Raw genomic sequence first — 13418 nt, 5'->3', positions numbered from 1 at the left:
GAGTGGAACCATAGAAATGAAGAACACATGGAGGGTTAGCAACAGGGGGGTGGGAGGAGGAGAAGGGGGGAGAAGGCACAGAAAATAGCATAGATGGTAGGTAGAAAATAGATAGTGGGGAGGGCGAGAATAGTGGGGGAAATATAGAATCTAAAGAAATTGAGACGTGGTTATAAACTAAGGGGGGGGGAGAATAGTGGGGGAGGGAGTGTGGGGGTGGAGGGGAATGAAGGGAGTAGAACAACTGTAATGGTATAATCAATAAAATATATTAAAAAAATAAATAAATAAAACAGCTATACCATTTGATATCCCAACCCGTGGAACATGAGGGTTCAACTTTTCCCACCTCCTTGCTAAGACTTGGTATTTTTTAATGGTTCATTTTTAATGTATTTTTCCACTACCCTTATCCCCCCATCCCCTCTTCGCCTCCACTGCCCCTCCTTGACAGTCACCACACTGTTGTCTGTCTGTGAGTTCTTTCTTTTTGTTTCCAACTCTCCATTCCCAGTCTCTGTCCTTAAGAGTTGTCAGCCTGCTATGTTAGTGTGAAAGGGTATCTCATTGTGGCTTTGATTTACATCTCTGTGATAGCTTCTTAGGAACTTACAAATTTTTCTAGGTAAGATATATGAATGTTTCTTCTCTCCTAAAACACCCACAATGTTTTCTACTTATTAGTTCCTAATAAAATTCAAATGTATAGCACTATTTTAAAATTTTCATTGAAGGGATAGGTGGTCCTTAAAACGTTTTTTTTACCACTGTTGAAAGTGAGCTTTACGCACATTACTGGCATTTTGCTCGCACCTTTTACCCTCACAATCTGTATCTTACGGTGTCATAGGTGCACATAGATATTCCATTTCTTGACCTCTATTAGTTAAGCCCTTCACCCCAAATGACTTCATGAATGTTAATTGAATGAAAGAATGGAATATTGTCTGTGTTCAGTTTGGATTGTTCAGCTTGTCCCTAGAGACATGACTACTATTTCTGTTAAATGCTAATAATTTAAAGATATAAGGAGCGTTAGAGGCTTCATTTTAAACTGTCTCATCTCTAGAAAAAATAAAGACTTGCCACTTGAAAACTGCTTCTAAAATATAGCGTTTTGCTTCTGGCAAAGGTGGAGGCATAGTTAGATATACTTTACATGCTCACACAACCAAAAGAAGGACAATAACAAATTTAAAAACAAAAAACAACCAGAACTGCAAGAAAATTGAACTGTATGGTAGTCCGACAACCAAGGAGTTAAAGAAGAAACATTCATTCAGACTGGTAGGAGAGGTAGAGATGGGCAGCTGGATATGGAGAACACCTGCGCAAGGAAATAGCTGGAGGAGTGGGTGGGTGAGGCAGTGACTGGTGGACCAGGCAGTCCCACATTTGTGTGCAAATAAACCATGAGGAACAACTGGGGAGCAAGGCAGACCAGGTAACCCAGAGTTCCAGCACGGGGAAATAAAGCCTGAAAACCTCTAGCAATAAAAACGTGGGGATTGTGGGGGTGGGAAAAACTCCTAGCCTCACAGGAGAGTTCATTTGAGAGACTCACAGAGTCCTAGAATGTGCATAAACCCACCCACCCAGGAATCAGCACCAGAAGGGCCCAGTTTTGCTTGTGGGTAGCAGGAGAAGTAACTGAAAGCACTTCTGAGCAAGCTGCATTGTTCCCTCTCTGACCCTGCTCCCACATATAGCACCACAGTGCAATGAGGTGGGATGCCACATCCTGGTGAATACCTAAGACTCCACCCCTTACAATATAACAGGATCACTGAAACAAACAAAAAACATGGCCCAAATGAAAGAACAGTTCCAAGCGCCAAAAATAGAACCAAGCAATGAAGACATAGCCAACAAATCAGATGCAGAGTTCAAAGCACTCGTAATCAGGCTGCTCGCCAAATGGTTGAGTATGGTCACAAAATGGAGGAAAAAGTGAAGGCTGTGCAAAGTGAAATAATGGAAAATGTACGGGGAACAAAGAGTGAAGGGAAGGAAACCGGGAAGCAAATCAGCAATTTGGACCAGAAGGAAGAAATAAACATTCAGAACAGAAAGAAGAAACAAGTATTCAGAACAATGAGGAGAGGCTTAGGAACCTCTCAGACAACTGTAAACACTTCAATATCCTAATCATAGGGGTACCAGAGGGAGAAGAGGAAGAGCAAGAAATGGAAAACTTACTTGAAAACATAATGAAGGAGAACTTCCCCAATCTGGCAAAGGAACTATACTTACTTCTGGGAAGTCCAGGAAGTTCAGAGAGTCCCAAAATAATTGGACGCAAGGAAGCACACACCAAGGCTCATTATAATTATATTACCCAAGACTAAAGACGAGAGAATCTTAAAAGCAGCAAGAGAAAAGGAGATAGTTACCTACAAAGGAGTATGCCTAAGACTGTCAGCTGATGTCTCAAGAGAAATCTTACAGGCAAGAAGGGGCTGAAAAGAAGTGTTCAAAGTCATGAAAGGCAAGGTCCTACATACAAGATGATTCTATCCAGCAAAGCTACCATTTGGAATGGAAGGGCAGATAAAGTGCTTCCCTGAGAAGGTCAAGTTAAAGGAGTTCATCATTAACAAGTCTGTATTATATAAAATGTTAAAGGGACTTATCTAAGAAGAAGATGAACAAAACTATGAATAGTCAAATGACAACAAACTCACAACTACCAACAACTGAACCTAAAACAAATAAACAAACAATACAAAACACCTAAGCAAACAACTAGAGCAGGAAGAGAATCACAGAAATGGAGATCACATGGAGGGTTATCAGTGGAGAGGGGCAGGGGGGAGCATGGGAGAAAAGGTACAGGGGATAAGAAGCATAAATGGTAGGTAGACAATAGAGAGGGGGAGATTAAGAATAGTATAGGAAATGGAGCAGCCAAAGAATTTACATGTATGACCCATGGACATGAACTAAGGGGTGAATGCTGGAGGGAAGGAGGGCAGGATGGAGGGCAATAAAAGGGAGAAAAAAATGGAATAATATAATAGCATATCCAATATATTAAAAATAAAATATAGTTTTACTTGTCTGGTCTTTGTACATTATCAAAATTGTTATTTTTGTTTTTTGGGTTCCTGTGTAGGCAGCCCCAGATTTGTGTTTATTTCTTATCTGAGGAGTTCTATAAAATCTTTAGACTGATAAATCAAGAAAGTTTCATCACAGCAGTTAGATTGTCTTTATTATAAGGTATACTAAAATACTTCAAAATGATAGATTAAATATGTGATTTTAAGATTTTAAAGAGGATGTCAAAGCCTGTGTTGTTCATATTTTAAAGGAACTTTATGCAGTTTTAACACTATAAATAAACATTGACAGATGTAATATATGTTTCTAATTCATTGTGCTAGAAAAATAGAAGTGTTTAATAATGTCGACATACTTTCTTGTGCTAACATTAACTTAACCTTGTGAACAACAAAGCAGTTATTTATTAGAAAATGTTTATGTAACTAAAACAAAGAAACCTTTTGCTAGTGAATTTACTATAAAAAACATTTACCCCAGTTAAAATGGAACAGAGTAAAAGCTGTGACATTTTGGACAATTGCTAAAATTTGCTAAATACAGGTTGTGATAAAATGAATTCTCATCCTATGTAATGATGCAGATGTTACCAACAATTTAAACTCAAGTATTTGATTTTATCCTAACACATAATTCTTCATATATTGTTGTAAGCTATAAGTTTATTGAAGTAATAAATGTATATCTATGAAGTTTCTTGCCATTCTTGACTTTCATAATAGTAAGTGTCAGTGTTTTCTTCTGTTCCTTCTTGTTCTGAGCCTTCATGGCGATCATCCTGATCTTCACTATCAGCATCATCTTGAAATCTCCCTGAAACTTGGGTCTTCAGTTGTATTGTTTGACCATTAATGTTTCTTTGTTCACCATAATAAATACTATGTATATGAGGGAAGCAGAGGAAAATGTATGAGTTTATAGGCTCTTTTAGCTTATTTTGGTCCACACGAATGTATGTTAAATGGTGGTAATATAGTGGGTCAACAGATGGACACATCACTGTAACATTGATATCTGAAAAATACAAATTAGAAATTAATCCTGCTATATTTCATTCATAATCCTATATTGGATTTTATTACAGTTTTATATAGCTATAGTTTTATTAATTAGAATATAAGTAGGATTAGGTTTAAATATATTATAGTAATCAAATAATAAAATGAAAATAAAACTAAATGAATTTTATATTATCAAAATAAATTATGGGTTCATTAAAATTTAATAACTTAATTAATATGCTATTAAAGTAATAAATTTTAGTAGCAACAGCATCAAGAAGAAAAAATGAAAATCATCTATAGTCCCCCTGCTCAGAATACTCATATTTCTTCATATACTCTAAGTACTATTTCTCAGTGTTCAAAGTGATAAAATTTAATAGATAAAACTATAAATTTTACACCTTTCTCTGGGGCCAATTTCTGCATTTTCCTAGCCACACTTCTTTAGATACTCATATTTCTTCATAGACTCTATACTCTATAGTACTACTTCTCAGTGTTGAAAGTGATATAATTTCGTAGGAAAGGCTATAAACCTCATAGCACTCCTCTCTTGGGGCCAACTTCAAAGCAACTCATTTTCAACAATGTATAAAGCATAGATTTATAAATATTCTGTCTTTAAAAAATAATGAAATTTTACATACTTTCAATTTCATTATTTTCTAGGTATAGGTGTTGTAAATTTCTTGGAATATAGAATGCTTGCTTCAGTTTATTGTGTCCAACATTGAGCTCTACAAGGTTGGAAAGATTAAAAATATTATATGGGATATCTTGTAGTTTGTTGTGTGACATTCTTAGAGCATGAAGTTTTGGAAGTTCATCGAAGTAATTTTCTGGGATAGAAGAAATTGAATTATTTTCTAAAGACAAATACATAAGTGAAGAAGGCAAACCAGGAGGCATTGATTCTAATCTGTTGTTACATAGGTTGAGCTGCAGTAATTTTTCCATTTTGACAAGGTTTTTTTCTTGTAACATAGAATCATCAAGATGATTATAACAGAGATCAAGCATAGTCAAGTTTACTAGCCCATCCACTGCATTTGTCTGTAATCTGGAGATCTCATTGTAACCAAGAAGAAGTCTCTCCAAAGACTTAGGAAGAGGAAACGGAAATTCTTCTAAATGGTTATGCTGTAGGTGAAGTTGTAGTAGGTTTGACAACTTAGCAAACACGCCGTGATCAATCTTTTGAGATTTAATTTTGTTGTGACTGAGATTGATTTCTTTAAGGTGAGTTGCATTGATGAATGACTCTGCAGTTACAGCCTCAATTTCATTGAACTGGAGGTAGACTTGCTGTATGTGTGCCGGAATACTTGGGATTCTCTGAAGTTTGCGATTATCACAGTACATTGATGATGGAAAATTAGGTGGACAGAAGCACTCACTGGCACAACCTAAAGTATGCTGGTGAAAAGGCACTCCGTAGTCTACATTTTGATGAAAATGGAATTCTGGTTGGTAAATGTCATCTTGCTCTTGGTCATAATCTTCATCCCATTGATAACTTTCATACTGGCAATATACTTTGAGTCCAAGCAAGAAGAAAAGTATAAATACTGGAGTTAAAAAGGCCATAGTCTCTTTTTGTCCTATTCCAAGGAGGAAAGGAAATATATTGTGAGAAAAGTGAATGAAATTTATAAAAATTTTTGCATAAACTGACAATTACACAAAACACATAATATCTATATATATATAGAAATATAAAAAGAATGTCCAGAATGAACGGGCAATACTGAAGCCAAAATTAATGTTTATGTCACAGTAAGGAGGTTTTTTTTCCTTTTTAAAGTCACATGTTATATTAAACCAGACTTAATAACCCTCTTTTAAGAGAATTTCAGTTTGTCTTGCTAGTTCCCTAGACTGTAGATTTTCAATGATAGCATGTTGTCTCAACTACAAAGTTGATGTTTCCTTTACTCTAAATGCTGAGTGTTCTCATTGACTATTTGGTCCCTTGGTAATGGTCACTACCGATGAAAGGAGAGACCCGATGTTTTAGTTAGAGAGCTTTTATCTAAGCGTTTCTTTCTTAATATTAACCAAAAGTTTCCCACTCACATTCTGTTTACTGGTAATTCTCTTTTCTGCCATTTGGGAGAACATGAAATACTTCCTTCTATGTGAGAGCTTGAGATATTAAAAATAGCTATCATGTTTCCTCTTCATGTTCTCTGTCCAAACCTAACCATGACTTCAGATTTTCCTCGTGAAACACTTTCCAAAATCCAATTATTTAATCTCTGAGTCTACTTGAACAACGAAGTCAAATTGAAAAAATACATACAATATTTACTTTCTCAAGTAAATACTTGAGAAAGTATTTACTTTTTTTGGTTTCTAATAGGTTATGCTATACATTTTGCTTATTATCTTCCTAATTTCCTTCTTTCTACTTATATTTTTGAGTTAAGCTTTATATGCAGATATTAAAAACACTCTGTGCTGTATCCCAGAAGTTTAGGTCTAGTGGAGAATCAGAGAGACGTGTAATGCATTAAGTAGAAGGGTATGTGTGGGTTGGGCTTGTAATGGAGGGAGTGCTCAGCTTGAGAAAGGCAGACAATTAGCACTCGTGCTGAAACTTGAAGTTGTAGTAAATGGTGGATTGTGTACTGGATGAGGAGCCTGAAAACCTTCATTTAAATTCTGTCACTTGTGATGATAAAGTCACTTAACATATCTGCTTCTTGCCTCACAAATAAAATTAAACATTATAAGTGCTTGCCTGTTTATCTCATCTGGTAGTTGTTAGGTTCATATGAAGTATGCACATTAAGTGTGCTTTGCAAGTTTAAAATGATCCAGATGTAATAATTATGTTGTAAAAAAAAAATCATACTCTTTTTTTTTGGAGGCCATTTTTCTCTGTCCTTCATCCAGGGTTTCATGAGAAAATGAATCTCTTAACACATGAGTTATATCTTATTTATCTAGAATAGTACTTGTTATTTTTTCATTGGGATAATTGAGAAAATAATTATTTAAATCATTTTCTCTGATAGAACCTCATTTTAGAAAAGCGGCTATAGACCCTAACATTCCAGTTTTGTGTTTCCTCATCAGAAATTAAAAATTGGAAGAATGTAAATTGTGTGCGTTTGGGAATTGAAGTAGTTATTCAAGTAGAGTCAGAGGCCCTTGATCTTTTTTCTTTCACTTATGTTTTGTCTAGTCTTCCTTACCATTCCATGGGTCTTGTCATTATTAGTGCTGCAGCCCCTTCATACTCTGACCACTATCTACTGTCTTTGTAACTTACTCCGTGTAGGAACTCTAACTGCAGTAATCCTTTAACTTCAGTATAACCTAAAATATATTGTTCCTACTATTTTTTCATTGCCTCTTATCCATACCTCCCAGTACACAATTTCTTCTTACCAACCTAGGCGTCACTGCCACCACTCCTTTTTACATGCTGTAAACTCTCTGGCCCTTTATATCCGCATACTTTTCTCGTTACTTCAATTCTCTATCTACTCTCAGCCTGACACAAGTAGCTGAAAATGACAAGGAAAAAACAGGACCATGCTAACTGGTTTAACTTTAAATTTATGACCATTCAAATGCTGCCCAGCAGTGTCTATTTAGGCATTTCCCTTCCCCTTTTTTAAGATAAGCCCCTAAAACCTCAGTTCCTTGTTGATTTGGGATGATGACTTTGCATCTTATTTTTACCAAGAAAATAGAATCAATCATTTACTCTAATATATGTTTTCATTATGTATTATTCTTATCTCTATCTACAGAAAATGCCAAAATAGCAATGATTTGATCTTTTTAACCAATCTGTGGTTATTTATTGTTAGAGGAAGGGAGAAAAACTTCTATGTGAGAGAGAAACATGGATTGGTTGCCTCTCATATGCACCTTAATTTTGGGCTTAACTGCCAACCCAGGCATGTTTCCTGACTGGAAATTGAACCAGCAGCCTTTTGGATTGGGAGATGACATCCAACCAAACTGAGCCACACATGTCAGGGCAAACAGCCTTTGATTTTGAAACTCAAAGTTTTCTATTGCAAATCTAAATAGACTTTGTCCATTGTTCCTTCTTATCTGTGGGATTCACGGAGGGTGTGCAATTTGAACAAACTTTGAAGGAATGTTAGGGTGCTTATAGAGGGAAATGGGAAAGATATCCAGATATAAGAGATGAGCAAAAATATATAAGCAACACAGAGTGGGGTGTTGGGGAACTGGTGGTTAACTGTTGAAGGAACAAAATAAAACTGTTAGAGCCAATCTAGACCAAAATCTGGAGGGCCTGAATTCTGACGTAAAGAATTTACACTGTAGGACTAAACACCTAATTTAATGTTTTAATATACTTGAGCTGTGGTCTCCATATAGCAATGTTCATGCATGAAATAGGAGAGACCTGGGAGGAGAAAAAGTGAAGGGGTGTGGTCTAATTTCAAAGGGTAGTGTTTACTGCTGGCTGATCTAGGTGAGGAGGGTGGTGCAGGAAGCTCCCCAGTGAGTCTGATTGGAGGTGCTCCTTCATCTGCTGTAGTTAGTGACTTATACTAGATGTCATGTGTGAATTAGTATAGGAAAGGACCTTACAACTGATAGTAGTTATGTAATTTGGTTGAGTCACTCCAGTTATAGAATGTCTTGAAGTATTTCTAGGGGTGAGACCAAGTGCTTAGTGGAGGTCACAGGAATAAAGACGCAAAGGCATGATCCTTTCCATAAAGATCGTATAGTTTAGTGTATGACAGGGACACAACACAGCAAAATATATTCTCAGGCAGAGGGAAATATGGTTTACAGCAGAGACACCAGTGCTTTGGGAGTTAATAGCATAACCCTTCTTGGGGAAGACAGGGAAGTTTTTATAGGCATTGTTTGGCCCAGGCTTTGGGATGTTAGCAGGAATGGGCATAGAAAATCCTAAACATTTTATTCAGTAGTTGATAATACCTTACGTATTTAATTTATAATGATTTATTATATACTCATTATAGTATAGCATACTAACTTTTTAAGTACTTGTCATACTTCATGTCAGTCTCACTGCACCATGGAGTTTGGGTTTTATAAGTTGGCTGTGTCCCAGAAAGGTGAAAGTAGAAGCAGAGGCAGAGATATACATTTGGGTGCAGTCAGGGTATGTAAGAGGGTCTCAGAAGCTTACTGTTACACAGTTGAGCTTTGAAAAGGGTGTTCACCAGAACTCTGAATTTTATTCTTGTGTTAAGAACATTAGCAATCATCAATTAGTAACCTTACATTTGAGGATTAAAGTCACAACTCTGTTCAGTAATTATGATAAATTATTGAGAACAAAAAGGAGACCTAGCTGATACTTTTGATCCTAAACTTAATTGCATACCTTTAACCTGAAATCAAGACCTTGTGATGATGGGGCCTCTCTGGAAATAAAGGGATTCTCATGTCTGTTTTGGTCTCTGGCTATCTAAGAAACAAGGTTTCTCTTCTAAGTCTGGACTCATCATTGTCCTTATTCCTTGAGTACCTTGAGTACCTGTATCTCAGCCTTGTCCTACATCCTTTTGCCTGTTGGTGTAGCTTTCTGATCTGAAATTCATCCCATCTCCATCCATATGTCCATTATTTTCTATTCTTCTTACTCTTCAACTTTACCCATGATGATTTTCTATTGCAGTCATGTCTTACTTCTTTTCATCCAAATTTTCATTCATCTAATCTCTTCCCAGTCATTTGCTAATAAGTACATTTTGATTACTTCTGACATTTTATGTTCTACAATTTATGCCTTTCCTATAGGATAACTCATAGCAAAACATTATAACTCACTGTCAATCATCTCATTTCCTGACCTCTAATTTTTGACAGAACCTAGTACAATTCACATTGTATGAGGGATCATAATTTTGTTGAATGAATGATCGGTTTAATAAATTATAGATTTGCTTTCATTAATGATACTTATAACTCTTAACATTTGCGTATATCTAGGAATGTGTGTATGTCATCACAGTGATTTCTTTAAATGAATATAGTCACAAAGAATGTGGCTTCTTGTCTATTAAATATGTCTCCATCACAATATACTCTATTAATTTTCCTATTATATTGATCAATAGAAAAAGAACAAATATGAAAAAGAAAGTAAAATACAAGTTACCAATTTTTTAAATTATTTGTTAATATGAACTTTTCATATTATAGCTATAAAAGGTTTGAGGGACTTCCAGTCAAGATGGAGGCATAGGTAGACACACTGTGCCTCCTTGAACAACCAAAATAAGGACAACAACAATTCAGAAACAAAGTAACAACCAAGACAGAAGGGAAATTGAACTGTATGGAAGTCCAACGACTAAGGAGTTAAAATAGACACATTCATCCAGACTGGTAGGCGGGGTGGAGTCAGGTGGACAAGCAGAGAGGGGTCTTGGCACAGGAAGTGGTGACACTAGGCATGCAAAGCACCCCGGGTGCGCAAGGTGACCCTGGGCCGACCCTGGGCATCCAGGCGGTGGCTGGTAGACCCCGGGCATGGGGTGGCAACAGACAAACCCAGCGAGGTGGTGATTGAGAAGTGGGGCACTGTGTGCAAGGTGGCTGGCTGACTGGGCAGTGGTTTGACATTCACACGCAGATAACTGGGGAGTGACACAGATCGCAAAGGAAATAGACTTCCAGGAAGTCCAGGAAGCTCAGAGAGTCCCAAAGAAGAAGGACCCAAGGAGGAACACACCAAGGCACATCATAATTATGTTAGCCAAGGTAAAACTGAAGGAGAGAATCCTAGAAACAGCAAGAGATAAAGACACAGTAACCTACAAAGGAGTTCCCATCAGACTGTCAGCTGATTTCTCAAAAAAGACCCTACAGTCAAGAAGGTGCTGGAAAGTATTCCAAGTCATGACAGATAAGGACCTATATCCAAGATTGCCCTATCCAGCAAAGCTTTCATTTAAAATGGAAGGGCAGATAAAGTGCTTCTCAACTAAGGTCAAGTTAAAGAAGTTCATCATCACCAAGCCCTTATTATATGAAATGTTAAAGGGACTTATGTAAGAAAAAGAAGATAAAAAATATGATCAGTGAAAGGACAGCAAACCACACCTAAAACAAAAGTAAACTAAGAGGACAGGTAGATCAGAAGTGGAAACATACAAATGGAGATCACATGGAGGGTTGGCAACAGGGGAGTGGGAGGAGGCGGGGGGAAGGTACGGAGAATAAGTAGCCATCTATATGGCAGGCAGAAAATAGACAGGGGGGTGGCAAGAATAGTATGGGAAATGTAAAAACTAAAGAAATTAAGACACATGGACATGAACTAAAAGGGGGGAATGTGGGAGGGAGAGGGTGTGCAGGGTGGAGGGGAATGAAGGGGGGAAATGGGACAACTGTAATAACATAATCAATAAAGTATATTTAAAAATAAAAAAGTTTCTATGCCATAACATTTCTCTGCCTTGGAAAAAAGCACTCATACTTTTATCAGGAAAGTTCTGATTAAAATGATTGATTAAAATGAGATCAAATTTTGTTCTTGAAAGTTTAAAGTAATTGGAGAGCCTCATAGCATTTTATTGTTTTAAAATAGACTTCATTGTTTTGTCAGTATAACACAGAAACTAGAATATGAGAAACCAAGAGTTAGTATATGATTCAGAATTTCTTTAAAGCAGTTTTAAATTTAACTTTGTAAAGTTAGTATGCTTTCACTACTACACCCAAGGCCTAAGGAAATAATACTCTTTTGCTATTAAAATATGAAAGTGTCAAAATTATTTTTAGCCATAATACATTTAAATCTTAACCAAAACCCAAGCAATTAGATGCTTTTGTACCAGATATAACCCTCCTATCTTTCCTTTGTGAAAGAGGCAAAAAAAAAAAAAGTTCTAAATACCAGGGATTTGATCAATGGAGAATTTTGAGAAAATTTCTAGTGAAATTTGTATAAATACCCATCTTCCCTACTGCCCCAGTCTGTAACCCTGCTCTGATGTATTGCTCAAAGGCATTTGTCAGGTTTTTGTCATTTAAAGTTGAGAGACAGAAAGAAACAGAAAAATATCCCATTAACCTAAGAATCTTTCATTCAAAACCAAAATATATAAAAACAAAGATTATTTATTGGATACATCTTAAGTTAGAAAATTAAATTCACTTTTAATACTTGTTCCCCAAATAATTTGGCTAACAAAAGTTTTAATGTAGCTTTTACCAGATACTGCTTCCAAAAATTGTGCTTTTATGATGGCTGAAATCTATTTTAATGCTAAACAGATCAAATATACTTTTTTATTTTTAAGAGTAGGAATACTTTCTTAAAAATTGAAAATTATTTTGTCACCATACCTGTTGAGTTTGCTTTAGTTTTCAGGGGCTGATGAATTTGCAAGTCCTGTAAATGAATAAGAAATTCCTAAGTTCTTTAACTCAGCCTCTTAAAAATGCTCAGTAACTGTATGTTTAAATAGGACTGTCTCTTGAATCACTGTAGCAATATAATCTGCCTGGAAAATGCTTGGGTTGAGTTAAAATTATGTTTTTCTTTTCATTATCCAAAGCTTTGTGGATTTGAATGAGATGCTTGTGTTCTTGGTAAGATTTCTGTGGCTTGCTTCTTTCTTTTCAAACCCTTAAATTTGCTTTGAGGTATTGTAAGAATTTCCTCTAATATGAAAGGCAGACTGAACTAAATGAAACAGTATGTACTGATTACTGTTTTTATTTTCATTTTCGTGCCAAAAGAATTCTTCAAATTAAGGTCCACTGTAACATGGAACTCAGTGTCTCAGCAATTTAAGGTGGAACTCAGAGCAATCTTAAGATCTTGCTTGTCTGATACCCTATATTCATTCTAGTGCTTTCTTTCATTAAGACAGGGAACTAGGATTAGAAACATAGCATTTCACATCTAATTAATTTTTTAAATGAAATAGATTGTCATTGGTCACACAGATTAAATATATAACTTTTCTATGCAAAGAATTATATCCTCTTTTCTATCAGCTATCACCTTCCTCCCAAATATACTAATTAGATTGGCTTATAATAAGGTTTGAAATAAAAAAAAGATCTCTTTGTTATAGAATTGTTTCACTTTTACAAGGTGTATCTCTGTTTGGCCTGTTTTTTGTAGTATAAAAAATAATTTCATAGTATTGAATGAGATGGAATTAGGAACTTATGCTGACCATTTACTATTATAGAAATTTCATAGTATTGAATGAGATGGAATTAGGAACTTATGCTGACCATTTACTATTATAGAAAATGTTCTAATTTCTCTAAACTGTCTCTCCTGAAGAGTAGCAATTGACTGCCTAAATGCTATGTTTTTATACTGAGGTTTTCATATTTTAAACAGAGAGTTAA

General features: G+C 35.8%; 2 protein-coding genes across 3 annotated transcripts in view; one reads left to right on the top strand and one right to left on the bottom strand.

The window, feature by feature from the left end:
* CENPP (centromere protein P) overlaps positions 1–13418 on the top strand; it is a 286410-nt gene that overhangs the window by 100456 nt on the left and 172536 nt on the right. The gene's annotated exons all lie outside the window — the stretch shown is intronic.
* On the bottom strand, positions 3196–12693 carry OMD (osteomodulin). The gene is made up of 3 exons (XM_037037152.1): positions 12396–12693; positions 4715–5668; positions 3196–4077 (listed from the first exon to the last, which is right to left on the bottom strand). Exons 2-3 carry the CDS (start codon positions 5652–5654, stop codon positions 3749–3751), a joined length of 1269 nt encoding a protein of 422 aa, XP_036893047.1. The 5' UTR covers positions 5655–5668; positions 12396–12693; the 3' UTR covers positions 3196–3748.

This window comes from Sturnira hondurensis, unplaced genomic scaffold (genome assembly GCF_014824575.4).
Source record: "Sturnira hondurensis isolate 20B ecotype Veracruz unplaced genomic scaffold, ASM1482457v3 Scaffold0022910, whole genome shotgun sequence".
Classification (NCBI taxonomy): Eukaryota; Metazoa; Chordata; class Mammalia; order Chiroptera; family Phyllostomidae; genus Sturnira; species Sturnira hondurensis.
This window is presented reverse-complemented; position numbering and strand designations above follow the sequence as displayed.